Source organism: Mus pahari, chromosome X (assembly GCF_900095145.1).
Source record: "Mus pahari chromosome X, PAHARI_EIJ_v1.1, whole genome shotgun sequence".
In the NCBI taxonomy this organism is placed as follows: domain Eukaryota; kingdom Metazoa; phylum Chordata; class Mammalia; order Rodentia; family Muridae; genus Mus; species Mus pahari.
The window spans coordinates 28229694-28244185 of NC_034613.1; the positions used below are offsets into that span (position 1 = coordinate 28229694).

A 14492-nucleotide genomic window follows, 5' to 3' on the forward strand; every position below is an offset into this window, starting at 1 on the left:
AGGCACTACAACTTGTGTTCAACCCAGCACAAGGGTACCAACCCTAAGCTAAGGCTGCCAAAACTCAGCTCCTGTGAACCTGGAGGCTGTTTAGCAGCTGGGCTGTGACTGAATTCTCTGATTTTTTTTTCTGGATTTGCTCAGTCTTGGGTTTGTATCTTCCCTCTGCTTCCCTCACGCCCCCCCCCCCCGAGTTTACAGCGAACTCAGCAAACTCAGCTCTCAAGGTGGTGCCCATCTGGTCTCTGGGTCCTGGAGCCAGTGAATCTCCAGCGGGGTGCCCGCTGCCTGCTCCAGCACTGGTCCCTGAGTTGGGGATGGGGCGGGGGGGGGGAGAGAGCCGAGAGCCGGAGGGCGCCTCCTTGGGGTCCCCAGTGAGCAATTCAATATACGATATCCGTTCTTCCCTTGCTGCCCAGCACAGACTGCCTAACTTGTTTTATCCGCTCATGATTCGCTGCCTCAGTAAGAAACAAAGAACCCTCCTAAAATTGCCTTAAGTCTCTTTGGGGGGAATCCCTCAGGAAACCCAGGAGCTTCAGCAAGAGCACTTAAAGCTCTTCTAGGGAACAAATGAGGACTTCTTGGGTGTCCCTGGGTGCCTTTGCAGACAGCAGCCATCGCCCCCTGGAGGGGAGCCTGGCATTCCAGCAACTTCTGTGACTTGAGCCTATAGGGACCTGCCTCTATGGCGGGGGATTCCAGCAAGCGGCTGGCAGAGCGGACCTGTTTGCAGACTACTTTTGAGGTGGGATGGCAAAGAGTTTGGAGCTGGAAAAGCGTGAAAGGAGAGGTTGTGTACCTCTCCCCGGTGCAAAAAGGACCCAAAGTCGCAAGTGAGAAAGAAAGAGTAAATGCAAACAACCTCAAAAAACAAGCCAAGAAAAGCCAAGCCAAAAGAAGCAAGCGCAAAGCTGTTACAAAACTGTCTGGTTTTGTAACAATTTCCTCGCTGCCGGCCAATGAGCAGCGTGGTAGGAGTCACGTGGTTGCGTTTTATATAACGCTTCGCTGAGACAAGACAGTTATTAGGCAGCGCGGGGCAGCCGGCATGGAGCTCGGGAGGCGAGGCAGACTCGCGCGCGCGGCGATCCCGCCTTCTCGTTCGCGCAGTCCGCTCCCAGCCGCCGCTCTTTCCTGCTAGTTCCCTGTTCCTAGACGCCTCAACTCACTCCAACCTCCGCAGTTCCCTCTCTCAATGGATTCCCTTCAGACCGCACAGATGGTGAGCATGTCCGCCGAGCTCGGCAGCAACAACTTGGAGCTGGCGGAGTCGGAGGAGCCGGGAACATCGGCGGCCGCAGGGCAGTCAGCCGCCCACCAGGAGGAGGTGACACCCGAGGGCTCCCAAGCTCTTGGAGCTCAAGAGCCCGAGCAAAGCCAGCCTCTGGCGGTCCCGACACCGCTGGAGTGCAAAGTCCTGCTCACGCAGGCGGATGCCTTGGCATCTGAGGGGCACCTTCGGGAAGCCCTCGAGGTGTACCGACAGCTCTCCGAGAGGCAGCAGCTGGTAGCGGAGCAGCTGGAGCAGCTAGTGCGCTGCTTGGCCGACAGTGTCCCGCAAGAGGAGCTGGCCTCCGACTCGAGCGGCACTTCGAGCTGCTGCGCCGCGGCACTGAAAGAGGCAGGGGAGGCCGCGGCCGTGGCCCCCGAGGTATGGGATGGCTTTAAGTGCAAGAAGTGTCAGGGGTTTCTCTCCGATCCGGTGTCCCTGTGGTGTGGCCACACCTTTTGTAAACTGTGCCTGGAGCGCGGGCGAGCTGCCGATAGGCGCTGCGCTCTGTGCGGGGTCAAGCTCTCCGCTCTGATGGCGGCCAGTGGGAGGGCACGCGGGCCGCGGCGCGCGGGGCAGCCGGCGCCCCTGCAACTGCGAGTCAACGTGGTACTCAGCGGCCTCCTGGGCAAGTTGTTCCCGGGCCCCGCGCGGGCATCGCAACTCCGGCACGAGGGCAACCAGCTGTACCGTGAGCACCAGGTGGAGGCAGCTCTGCTCAAATACAACGAGGCTGTTCGTCTAGGTGAGTCCCCCCTGCGCCGCCACTGGGGCCATGCGGGCTTGCTCGCCACGCGAGGGGGGCGGGGGAGCGATCCCCGCTGGGAGGCGGGGGCGAGGGGGATGGATGGGACTGACTTGGTTTCGCGCGCACGCGGGCTGGGGGGTGGGGTGGCGAGGGAAGAGCCCGTGGCCCACGAGGAGGAGGGAGGGGTCATTGCAAGGAGTTTGTCTTCCCTACTTAAGCTTTTTTTTTAAAGCGGTGTCTCGGTCTTCTGATTGGTCCTATCGCTTTTTTTTTTCTCGTGCTCTTTCCCTCTCTCCTGCTTGCTTTCCTGCTCCTATACCTTCTATAGGTTCCAGTTTCTATCTTAGTTTATCCCGTTCGTCTCTTTCTGCGCATTTTTTTCCCCTGAGTTTTGTCACTGTTTCGGTCTTGCCCAGTATCACTGTCTCTATTTCTCGGTCTTTCCCGGACACTTTGGAGCTCGCTCTTACACCTGCTGGTACCTTCCCTATCGGCAGAGGAACTTGGCACTATTTTCCAAACTCCCGCGCGGTCCTCCTGGCTTTTACCAACCGGAGGTGGCTTGCCGGCGCCCGAGTCCGCGGCTCCCGCCTCTGGGAGTTGTCCCTTCCGGGGCCGAGGCTCCCTGTGGGGTGGGTCCCGCCTGGAATTAGGTCAGGAGAGCACTGGTTGCATAAGGCCCTCCAGCCGCCCGGGCCGGCGGCCCCTCCCCCGCGCGGGCGGGCGGGCAAGCGGGCGGGCAGGCAGGCGGGGATTGTGTAACGCTGAGGTAACTGAAGTGGGCCACGCTCGCCTCAGAAACCATCCCGCGAGCGTGTGCGGGGGGCGGAGGGGGGGCTCGCTCCCCGCTGCCCTGTGACTCATTGTCACCGTTTCCTATCACAGGATTCCTTGGCTGAAATAGATGCACTTGCCCCGCCCCCTCCACCCGCTGCAGTTAGACAGCCAGTGCCCCAACATCGAACCCTTTGACCCCTCTAACCCAATGGATGACAGGACTAGGCAACTGCTCGGGATCCCCCCCCCAAAGAAACAAGGGGCTGATCACAAAGGGGGCATGCCTGTGTTTAACCTGCTCCAAGAGTTGCCCTAGAGAGTGGGCTTTATATCTTCAAGGGCAACCCGGGCAGTCCCACATCTCTGCTGGACTGGAGTACCAGAGTTCTCCCAGGGACCTGTTTGCACCTTCTGCCTCCTCCCACTCCAACCCAGGAAGTGGCCTTGGAACCACTGGCTGATGCCAGCCAGCACCTCAGCAGGCAGTCAGGCAGGGCGATGTGTCCAATGGAACATGCTGGTTTGGAGGGAGTTGGCTAAGCAGAAGGGGCTGTGGGGTGCTAGGACCTCCTAGGCAATCTCTGGTGGATGGAGGAGGGATGGGATGGAGTCTCCCCACATTTCTGTCCCACCCAAGCCAGCAACAGGTAATGCAGAAGGGAGCAAAACCAGTGGCTATGAGAACTGAGGAACACAGATGTCCTCACAACACATACATACCCTGCCTGTGTCTAAACAAAGCAGGCTGTGAGCTGCCCATGGGCCAGTGGGTGTGTGTTTCAGAAAAGTGTCAGAGAGTACTGTAAACTCTATGCTAAAATCAAGAGCAAGTAATGGGCACTCAGGTCAGCCCAGAGCATAGGTATGTCAGGGGATGGCATAGAGGCAGACATCAAAGCCTGTTTCTGGCAGCAGAAGCTGTAGCCTGGCGCTTGTGAAAGGGTGCAGCCATAGGAATGAAATAGGTAGGGGCCATGTATATATATATATATATATATATATATGGAATTCTAAGGGAGGCTGAATACTTTCCTCCATTTCCCAAGGGCTAGCCAGGAATGCTTCTTCCCACCTTCCTCTCTGTCACGGCTGTCACTTCACCAGGAAGCATCTTTCCTGTACCTTTGTTAATAATCTCCTTGGAGCAGTCAGGGTAAAAAGAAAAATCAATACCATCCATCTTCACCATTCTAAGGGCAAATGGGCCCCCTCCACAGACTATATTTATCCTGGAACTGGCTAATGCTCGATTATTCTAAAAGCTATACCCACACTCAGTAAAAGGAACTTTCCTCCACCCAAGCCTCAAAACTTGAACGTCAACCAGCAGTGACTCTAACCAGCTGTGTGACCTATCACTTCACCTCATTGGCCTTAGTTTTCCTATCTGAAGAATGGGTGGGTTGAAGACCTACTCAGGCCTGGATTCTAGTGATTCCTTGATGGTGACAATAAGACTCCTAAAAGTTGTGTCAAGAAGGTACTTTCTCATTTGGCCATCACTAGGAGGATGGACCTTGTAAATGTATAGCTGTTTCTCCAGGAAAGGTTTATACCATAAGCACTGGCCATTAGAGAGGGAGGTTTTTTGGTTTTTTGGTTTTTTGGTTTGTTTTGTTTTGGGGGTTTTTTTGTTGTTTTTTTTGTTTTGTTTTTCTTTTTTTGTTGTTGTTTGGGGGGGTTGGGTTTTTGTTTTGTTTTTGTTTTGTTTTTGTTTTTGATTTTGTTTTTTGTTTTTTGTTTTTTCGAGACAGGGTTTCTCCCTGGCTGTCCTGGAACTCACTTTGTAGACCAGGCTGGCCTCGAACTCAGAAATCCGCCTGCCTCTGCCTCCCAAGTGCTGGGATTAAAGGCGTGTGCCACCACCACCCAGCTTGGGGGTGGTATTGGTATGCTGGAGTTATTGTTATGCTACAGGTCATCTTGACTAGATGACTAGCATGGACTTGCCTTGGTTGGGGTCAAGGTAGGGGTCCCAACTCTCTTTCCTGGCCTCATCATTTTTTTTGGATGGTGGCTCATTCAGAAACCAGGTTGCTGGGCACTAGCAGTGTGCATCTGCAGAACAGTGGCAGGGTTTCCTCTAGGTGAAAATTTCTAATGTATTGTGGACACTTCACCTCGTATGAACTGCTTGAAAAAGGAGGACATTACTGCTTTGCATAGACAAGCTATGGTGTTGGTCAGAACAATATTAGGACTGGAAATGACACTTAACTCTTCGGGTCCAGTAGAAAGAGCTTAGATAACTTTTCTTTCCTTAAGCTCCATCCTCATACAGGACTTATCATGTGCTTCTGCTGGGGGCCATTAATAAGGGCTTTTTTTTCTCATTTCGGCAGCTCCAAATGATCATTTGCTTTATAGCAATCGGTCCCAAATTTATTTCACCTTGGAGTCTCATGAGGATGCACTGCATGATGCAGAAATAGCATGTAAACTACGGCCAATGGGTTTTAAGGTGAGTGTGGGACAAGAGGGATGGAAAGGGGCTATGCTACAGAGAGATTGGCAAGAAGGGCTGTCTCCCTGGGGCAGGAGATGCTAGAGCTTCAGCAGAATAGGGGAGAAAACTGTCTAATGAGCTGGACAGTGCAAGGCATCCCTTGATAAAGGGAGGTCTAAGTCTGCAAGGGATCTCAATAAATCTACATTCAGTTGATAACCTTAAGGATAGTTTTGTCTTTTTTTTTTTTAATATGGAATCAGTAGTACAACCTGACTTCATGTCTCAGCTCTGCTACTTTTCTTAACTGTACAGCCTTGGGAAGATTACTTCATTTCTCTATGTCTGATGCCCTCACCTATAACTTGCTTATATCCAAAGCACCTTCTAAATAGGACTGTTGTGGAGATTATATAAGGTCATGTAGGGGAGATGCTTGGAACAATGCATGTAGCATTATATAAGCATTTGCTACCACCACCACCACCACCACCATCACTCATAAATTTCTAGGGATAATAGGGAGAGGAATATAAGAAAGATATTCCTGCTCTGATCCTTCAGGATAACTGCTGATAGCCATGCTTTTTGAGAGCTCAAACAGCTTTTGGGTTTCTAAAGTGAGATCTTCATATTTGCACAATGCCCGTGCCATTTTGAACCATTAATACAGTCATTTGACATGCCAGTATACCTCCCCCCCGATCTAGGTCACATGGGAGAGGTGGAACGAAAGAGTAGACATCAAGAGAGGGGAATACCTGAATACAAAGCATCCCTTTCTGTGGCTCTGCCTGGCATCAGGACTGATGTCCTCCACATGTCTGTAGTCTATTTAGTAGATTAGAATTGGGTCTGGACATCAATCTTTGCAAAGTGTGACCACGGGAAAGCGGCTACATTCTCTGAAACTCTTACTTGTTAAATGATGCTATTGCAACCTGCCATGGTTGTCTCACAGGTATGTATAAGGATCAACAGTGAAAACGACAACTAGAACATCCTGCAAGCTGTAACCATTATAGGTTCTTGTACAACCCAAGGTAGCAAAAGCATTGTCTCCAAGACCAGGGCCACTGAGACTTATCTCATGGGGTCAGGTGTCCTCTGAATCCAGAATGTTCTGATTGTAGAAAGACCGTGGACTAGGCAATACCTCCAATAATCTCTAGGCAACCTCCCTATGTGTCTAATTAAACACACTCTGCAACAATTTACATGCAAAATTTACACTGAATAGTATAAATACTATAAAACACTTTACAATGGTTTCATTCAGATGTTGGTGCCTTGCGATTTGATGTTAAACCTATGAAAATATTGGATAATCAGAAGTTTTACATATCTAGGAACTTCCGATAAGGCCTTTGAAGTTGGGTGTGGTGCCATGACCCTGCATTGGGATTCCAGGAGGATCATAGTTGAGCTCAGCCTGGACTATTACAGTGAGCCCTTCTGGGGGAAAACCACATGTGGACTGGTAAACTTTGACTATAAGAGCAAATCTCATTGGTCTTTAAGGAGAGTTTTCATGGAGGTGATTGACCAGTGTGTTTTCTTTCCCAAGAAACATATTTACAGCTTAATACAAGTCTCTAATACCTTAAGTTGCCACTGAGATGGGCTACCATGTGAGTCAGGTAGCTGTCTTGGGATAAGAGGGGCTTGCAGCCATTTCCACTGGAAAACTAAATCTGGATACCATGATGGGAAGAACACTGAGAATTATGTTCTAGATGCAGTAAGAAAAGGGATTTCCACCATGAAGGAGGAATTGGTGCAAGTACTTGGCAGGGGTGCCATTTCCCTATAGCTGGGGGGAAAGGGAGTGTTCAGAGAACTCTGCTGTCTTGTGGGCTGAAAGCTTCTAATGCATATACCTCCACACTCTGAGTTTTGTATTTCCCACCATTTCTATATGAAATGCCATAAGGGAGCAAGTCCAGTAGGCAGCCCAATTCCATCTAGGACTTAATGTCATCACCACACCTTACTGCTAGTATAGGTGTCAGTAGGGTAAGCTGGCCACCCTGAGAAAGTGAGGAATGTGAGTTGCTACTCCGTTGATTACTGGGACCCCAGAGGCCTCTCCAGTTTTCCAGGACTTAGCCCCCTGTAGCTGCTCTGGGGCATAGTGCTAGCCTTTCTCCTGAAGGCCACTGTTGGCAGGAACAACAAGGGAGTGTGGCAGCCAAGATTAGGCTCGAGAAAGAAGCGTGGGTATGGAAAGAGGTCCCCAAGAGGTTTGTGGCTGTGGCTCCTAGCCAAGTCCTGACACCATGCAGGCACATTAGAAGAGGAGGTAGAAAAATGCCTGCCATGTGAAACGTAGGCCGCCCTTTATGCTCTTTTTTCCTCCTTGCCCCCCCCCCAGGATGCTGCTTAAGCCCTTCTAAGGAGTTTAGCCCATCTGCACTTGGGTTTGAATCCAGAGGCCATAAAACTTCCCGATACCTGTAAAATGTGCAGCAAGAGAGGAAAAGACAGTGAAGTTTCTATAAGCAAAAGCATTGGCTCAGTCTCTGGTCAGCCTCCTGGAAAGTGGTCTGCCTTTGTGGGAAAGAGTCCTCTAGAAGTTCTGGGACCAGGATTCTAGTTCTAGATTGCTTCTAGTGGCCTTTGTAAACATGGATGGTCCCTGATCCTTCTCTCAGGCCTCTGTAGAAATGATTGTCTCACTCAAGCCATGACTGTCTTTACAGACAGTCATCTGAGGCAAGTCATCTCAGGATGAACATTGAAAACAGAGCTATTATAGTTTGTGGTTAAATGGATGCTTTGGCATGTTTGTGATCCTCATACAGTTGTGGGGTGGATAAGAGGCAGTAAACACAGTAGCTAAGAGTGTGGGCTTGGTATATTATCAGTCCCAGGTTTCAACTCTGACTTCCTCTGAGGCTTCCCAGTTGTTTGTTGTACTTTGGTCAAGTTCTCTCTCTGGATCTCCCTTTGGTTGTCTTTGAAATGGGATTTAAAATAGTTTACTGTTAGGACTGAGATGAAAACAAAAGTCTTTTGACAAGACTCTACCTGATAGTGACTGTTCGGTAGGTTCTCAGCAATTGCTGTTAATCGTAGCTACATTAAGAAGGTGAATAAGATGGGACTGACTGCTACTGTTTTCTTCCAGGCACACTTCAGAAAAGCACAAGCTTTAGCCACTCTAGGCAAGGTGAAAGAAGCACTCAAAGAATTTCTCTACTGTGTATCCCTTGAGGGAAAGAACAAGAATGCCAGATCTGAAGCTCAAAGGGTGAGTTGAGTGACCTAGGGTTAGGTGCCTAGTAGACCCCCGTCACTCTGTCTTCTTTAGGGAGAAGGATGAAGATGCTACCCTCCTCAGTATTTGTGGTCCTGAGTGGGTGCTTCTCTGGGTTTAAGGGGCACGAGAGAGGTGCCAGCTGATTGCCCAGAAGCCCCGTCGTTCTGGTATGTACTATCCAATTGGCAGGGTTTTTTTTTTTTTTTTTTTTTGTAGGAGTCAATAATGAATGCTTTGACTCAGAATCAGTAGAATATAAAACAAAACTAAACCATGTAAGCTAACCTGAAGATGAAGGCTCACTGAAGAGTCTCTGTGGATGAGGGCCTGATGGTGGGAGCTGCTTAGAACTGTATAACTTTTCTTTGGCTGAATCACACGTTTCGCTAGTCACACATGAAGGATAGCTCCTGGGAAGGGTCACTGATGGTCTCCATGTTGCTTTCCACATACAGAATTTAAACCTTCACCTCTTCTGCTAGAAAATTAAACTTACTATCTCTCAAATGCAAGTCAGAGATCATTATGAAAGAATATAATTAGCCCTTCCAAATCTTCTGTTTCAGGAGATTGTGATTGTAAAACAAACATCATGAGGAAATACCAAGAACTTGATTGAAGGGTCAAGCATCCTCATTGGATGGGCTTTGACTTTTATTGCTTTTTATACATTTATTCTTCTGGTGTCTGAATAATTGGCCTGAAAGTTGGATGCTGACACTCAGTGATTGCTTTTGGTTTCCTGCCGCCATACACTCACTGTTCAACACCAGGCCACAAGCCCTTCCATCAATCACAACCCTGTGTAATGCTTTGGCTGGGGAGGGGTGGAAAAAAAGTAGACAAGAGACAGGATTTGTCTCTGAAGACTCTAGAAAGGAATATTTAGCAAAACTAATAAAGTTGGCAGAGGCTGGACTCTGAATTTTCTGACTCTGGTAAGAAATTTCCTGTCTGGAAAAAAAAATTGACCTGATTTGTGTGTGTGTGAGGGGTAAGGTTTTATTGAAAGGGGTATGGATCAAGCAGAATTATTAGCTATGGACCTTTCTTAAAACGTAAGTGTAGTCAGTCCATAGTATAATATTAGCTGAGCATTGCCTATATGCAAGCCACTTGGTTGGAAGGTTGCACTTAGTTCCCATAACTCACTGTTATTTCTCTAGATGAGAAATCTGAGGCTCAGTGACTTTCTTGAGGTCACCTGCTTCTTTGTTTTTATTTTACCTTCAGGTGGCCCCAGGGGTTCTGGTATCAACAGTTGAACTACCCTCACTCCAGTTTGCTTTTATACATAGGCTGTTGTTGTTTCTATACCTGCCTGATGAAAGGCAAGGCATTGTGTGAAACTCTGGAGACCCAAGGAAGCCTAAGTACCTATTGGAACTTACAAGCTTTTTTTGGTTAAGATGAATGCCAGACAATGCAAGTGAATGTATGCTTACAAGAAGTATTACAAAATTCTGAAATTAATGTAAGAATTTGGAGGCATATTTCTGCTGAATGTGATGAGGCTATAGCAGCCATTTAAGCATACTAAGAGGCTTCGACTGTGTATTCACTGGATTATTCTAGTTTTAGGGCTAAACATTTGAAAACTAGTACATATGTACTGGGTATTAATAAGCTTCCTCATAACCCACAGCCCTATGATTTATTTTAAACTACAGATTCTCTTTCTTAACCCAGTTGGGCCTTTCTATGGCTGAAGTTACAGCAAAATCAATTTTTCATTCATATGGAATGATTATTCTCACTGAAATTTGACCCTAACTATTGTTTTCCAAAGACATTGAAAAGGCCTACAGAGAGATCTTAGGCAGTAAGCTAAGAAGGGAACTGCTATATTATTCCTGCCTTGTTTCCTTTGATTTTGGCTCCTGGCCTCCTTTTCTTCATATTACCTTGTGTCTTTTCGACCTTGTACTTGGGTGCTATAGGCCCCCTCCAGGGAAACTGTCTCAGAAGTGGATATATCCTTTTTGATCCTTGAGTAGGATTTCCAATAATCAAGTTCAATTCCTGAGGAGTGGTGCGCACTAAAAGATTATATGTATGTCCCTGGGCACTAGGTGTGTCTTCCAACCTTTGTCAATTTATATCTGGAAAGTAGAGTTTTAGCACTGCAAGGGGACATGAACATCTCACTGAGGATGTGAGGCACCTGAGTACTAGGCTTTTCTTGATCCCTTGGATGTATAAATGCCATCATCATTTCCATGAATATGTTGTATATTTGCTAAGCACTTATCGCTGGCTGGAGAGAAAGACTTATTCTGTGACACACTTCTGGTGCAAAGTAAGATGGTATAGTTTAAGGTTTGGTATTCTCTTCTGTAGAGACATGAAAGGGCAGATGAGATCAGAGAGATGGGAGTACTGGGGCAAGGCAGCACTTGAGCAGAACTTTGAATACTGAGTAGGGCTCGGATGTATGGAAAGTGCTAATAGATACAGAAAGGAACATCATGAAGAAACCTCAGAGGACAAGCAGAAGAATAAATCCACCTTTGAGTTTAGCATTCTTACAGTCTCTTGATAAATTAACACTGCGGACTATGGAGACTGAACAACAGTGGGAGGCATTTTTAGTGGCTTTCAAAACATGGCAGAGTCTTCTAAGTGATAAACATTTGAGTATGTTTTGGAAGTTCAGTGATCTACCCTCTTTCTTGTGCACATGTGCGCGCGTGCGTGCATGCATACATACATACATACTTACATAGAATCCCTAACCCCTAATGGCTTAGGGGAGAATGGAAACAAGAATGTAAACAGCTAATGGTGCAACCTGCACCCAAATGCTAATCTCTGACCCCTAGACCCTTTTGTTCTCTCTTCTCCCTTGCCAGTGTACCCAATTGCAAGGGAACCTGCCCCTAGGTACTTGAACTTAAAACCTGACAATCTCTGCAGAGATGACCGGGATGAGGAAGAGGCTAGAAGTGGGAGAGGAAGTTTGAGCTCTGCTTTCTTAACACTTCATTGCTCAGCTCCCCAACTCTGAAGGAATTAAAGGTTCAGGGGTGACAATGTGGATGAGGAGAGCAAAATGGATAAACAGAAAAGCAGCAGCAAACAGTGTAGATTGGTTGACTTCTCAGCCCATCGAGTTGTTATGGATTTGACTCTCCATTCTTCCACTGAGGAGTCCTAGTTTGTTTTTCCTTTGCTGTGATAAACATCATTACCAAAAGCAGCTTGGGAAACAGAGTATGTTTTCCTTACACATCCCAGGTCACAGTCTATCACTGATTGAAGTCAGGGCAGGAACTCAAAGCAGGAGCCTGGAGACAGGAACTCAAACAGAGGAATCTGCTTACTGGCTTGTGTCTCAGCATCACATTCAGTCACCTTTCTTGTACACACTGGCACTACCTGCCCAGGGTTGGCACCACCCACACTGTGCTGGTACTTCCTACATTAATCATTAATCAAGAAAATACCCAAACATATTTGCCTACAGGCCAATCTGATACAGGCATTTTCTTATGTACCCTTTTCCCAGGATGACCTAGTTTAACAAAAAAGTAACACATGACGTATTTACTCTGACTTCACCTCTATGTTTCCTTCAATTAAGATAGATTTTAAAGCCCCATTGCAGACATTTCTGCAGAATGGTGGCACCATAGAGGTGACTCCAAATAACATAGGCATCTGTCATGCCTTCTCAAAACCCAGATTCCTGGCTCATACTTCAGACCTGGGGAGATTGAAGCTGGACCCAGGGACCTAACATTTTCATAAGCTCCTGGGTGATTCTTTTTTTTTTTAATGTATTTTACTTTTTAAATATATGTCTATGTTTGAGTCTGTGTATTGGGTGTCTGTACATGAGTACTCGCACCCCCTGGACATCAGAGGTATCAGATATGCTGGAGCTGGAATGACAGGTGGATGTGAGACACCCTACATGTGTGCTGGGAATCAGACTCGGCTCCTCTGCAAGAACAGTATGTGCTCTTAATGACTAAGCAGTCTTTCTTTCCCCCTGTTCCTAAATGAGTCTGTGTGTTTATGCAACGACCTCTCCTTAGTGTGTCTAGGGACACGGCTCCAAGGTTTCCTCATTCGAGTTTTGCCTTGCAAGCTGTGCTCTCTGGTTCCCCATCCCTCCCCCTGCACCTTAGTCTAGCACCTGTAGAAACATGAGTAGTGAAGTCTTCTGTTTTATGTCACAGCTTCTCTTTAGTTTCTTTTCACCATCAGTCCCGGGGGAGTCTCAGGAACATTCTCCCGATATCCTGAAGCTGTTGGCACCTCACCCTAGATTAAAGGAACACGTAGAGTCAATGGCTACTGAAGGCACCAGCCATAATCTACCAAAGTTGTCACAGGTAAAACTCAACTCACCCAGCTCGCTCATGATGCTTCATTTGGCTCTTTTGTGGGCACAGGACAAGTGAGCCCTACCTCTCCTACTTTGGTTCCTGAGGGAAAAAGAAGGATGGAGTTGATAATGGCTGTGTCCTTTGCTTAAAGCTACAACTGGGAATTTCAGGCATGGTCCAAAAATTTATGAATTTATTATATTTGTAGTGTCGGTCAGATTGAGAAAATAGAGAAATTTGATAGAAGTATAAAGAGATTGGCCCACTTCCCCTAAAACCCTATAACTGGGGTGTGCTTATTGACTCTGTCTTGGTCCAATACGGAAAATAGATTTGATATCAACTATAAAGAGAGATTGGCCTACTTCTGAAAGCCTATAACTGGGACTTTAGCTTTGGGGAAGATGCTGATGGCCTTTGAGTACCAGTGAGATCCTTGTGCAAGGTTGACTCCATTTGGGGACCAAATGGAGAGAATGTCTTGCTCTTGCATTATACCTTACACATAAGTAGGCTTCTTATGCACATCTATAGCAAAGTAGAGGCACAAGAGCTGAGTTGAGAAGGACAACAAGAATTGGTGGTTTTCTTTGAAAAGAGAAAAAAAGGAACAGAGGGATGGGCTTCAGGTGCTGGCCTTTCTAGCACAGGGTAAGTGGGCAGAAGTAGGGGTTTAGAAGACCAGACTTGAAGCAAGGTTTAACACTGAATACCTGGGCACCTTTGGGGAGTAGTTTCTTCTCCATTTGTGCCTGAAGTTCCTCACTTGTATACAAGCCCTGGATGCTCACATCTTCCCAGTTTCTGTCCCTGCTCTAGAGAAGGAATAAAATGCCAGGTAGCTGACTTTTCTTGGTGATGGCAGAACTCGGAATATCTCTTGAAATCAGAGAGCCCCCAGTGGTCATTAGTACAGGACTAAGACAGCGAACACTAGACCAGAGGACCTGGAATGGGGACTTCTACTTGCAACTCAGTCTGAAATGAAGGAAATAGAACCTCTGCCTTTCTGCTGTGAGCAGACCAGGCAACAGCGAATGCATTGCCACCAAAACTTTGCTTGGCAAGGCCTTGTCCTGTGCGGACAGTACTCTGGGCTCACGGAAAATCGAAACTGTAGTATTGGGGATTTTTTTTAGTTCTAGAAATCACCTGAACACCCAGGGAAACAGGCTGAGAAAACCCACATCCTTTCCTCTGCTCTTCGTTGTTTCCTCTCACCTGTGTCCACTGCGACTTTTGGCAGGGCTTGCTTAGAGGGGAAACAACCAAGGTGAACCTTTTGCTGTCAAATACGGATGTCGATTATGGAGAAGGTTCTCCAGAGCAATGGGAACAAACACATTTTTGGGATTATTTCAAGTTGCATTTTCAAATATCCTTTTCCTAGATGAAATTCTGTAAAAGGCTAGAGACAGGCTACTAGGCCAAATTATTTTTGTCTTCTCTTCAGACTTTTTGCACAAAATCGAGTAAACAGACTAATCTTTTTATGGAAAAAAAAAAACCATATAGCTCCGGAGCATGAGTTGCTTCGGCAGGCCTGTACAGAGCTGGCCCACAGTCCTCCGAAAGTCATCTATGGATGACAGTTAGGGTGAGGGGACATAACCAGTAACAGAATACCCCCTCACTGAGTGCTTTGCTTTCCT

The 14492-nt window shown here is 47.3% G+C and overlaps 1 protein-coding gene across 2 annotated transcripts in view; it reads left to right on the forward strand.

Moving 5' to 3' along the window:
* Positions 1-971: 971 nt before the first annotated feature.
* The window catches only part of Lonrf3 (LON peptidase N-terminal domain and ring finger 3), a 39283-nt gene continuing 25762 nt past the window's right edge, over positions 972-14492 (forward strand). Inside the window, exons 1-4 of one of the 2 annotated variants that reach the window (XM_029534417.1) lie at positions 1045-2018; positions 5141-5259; positions 8375-8497; positions 12691-12846. In XM_029534417.1, the coding sequence (XP_029390277.1) occupies positions 1199-2018; positions 5141-5259; positions 8375-8497; positions 12691-12846 (1218 nt within the window). In that variant the 5' untranslated portion in view covers positions 1045-1198. Of the gene's footprint in view, positions 2019-5140; positions 5260-8374; positions 8498-12690; positions 12847-14492 lie in introns of both variants that reach the window. The other variant, XM_021188381.2, reaches the window with a different exon arrangement.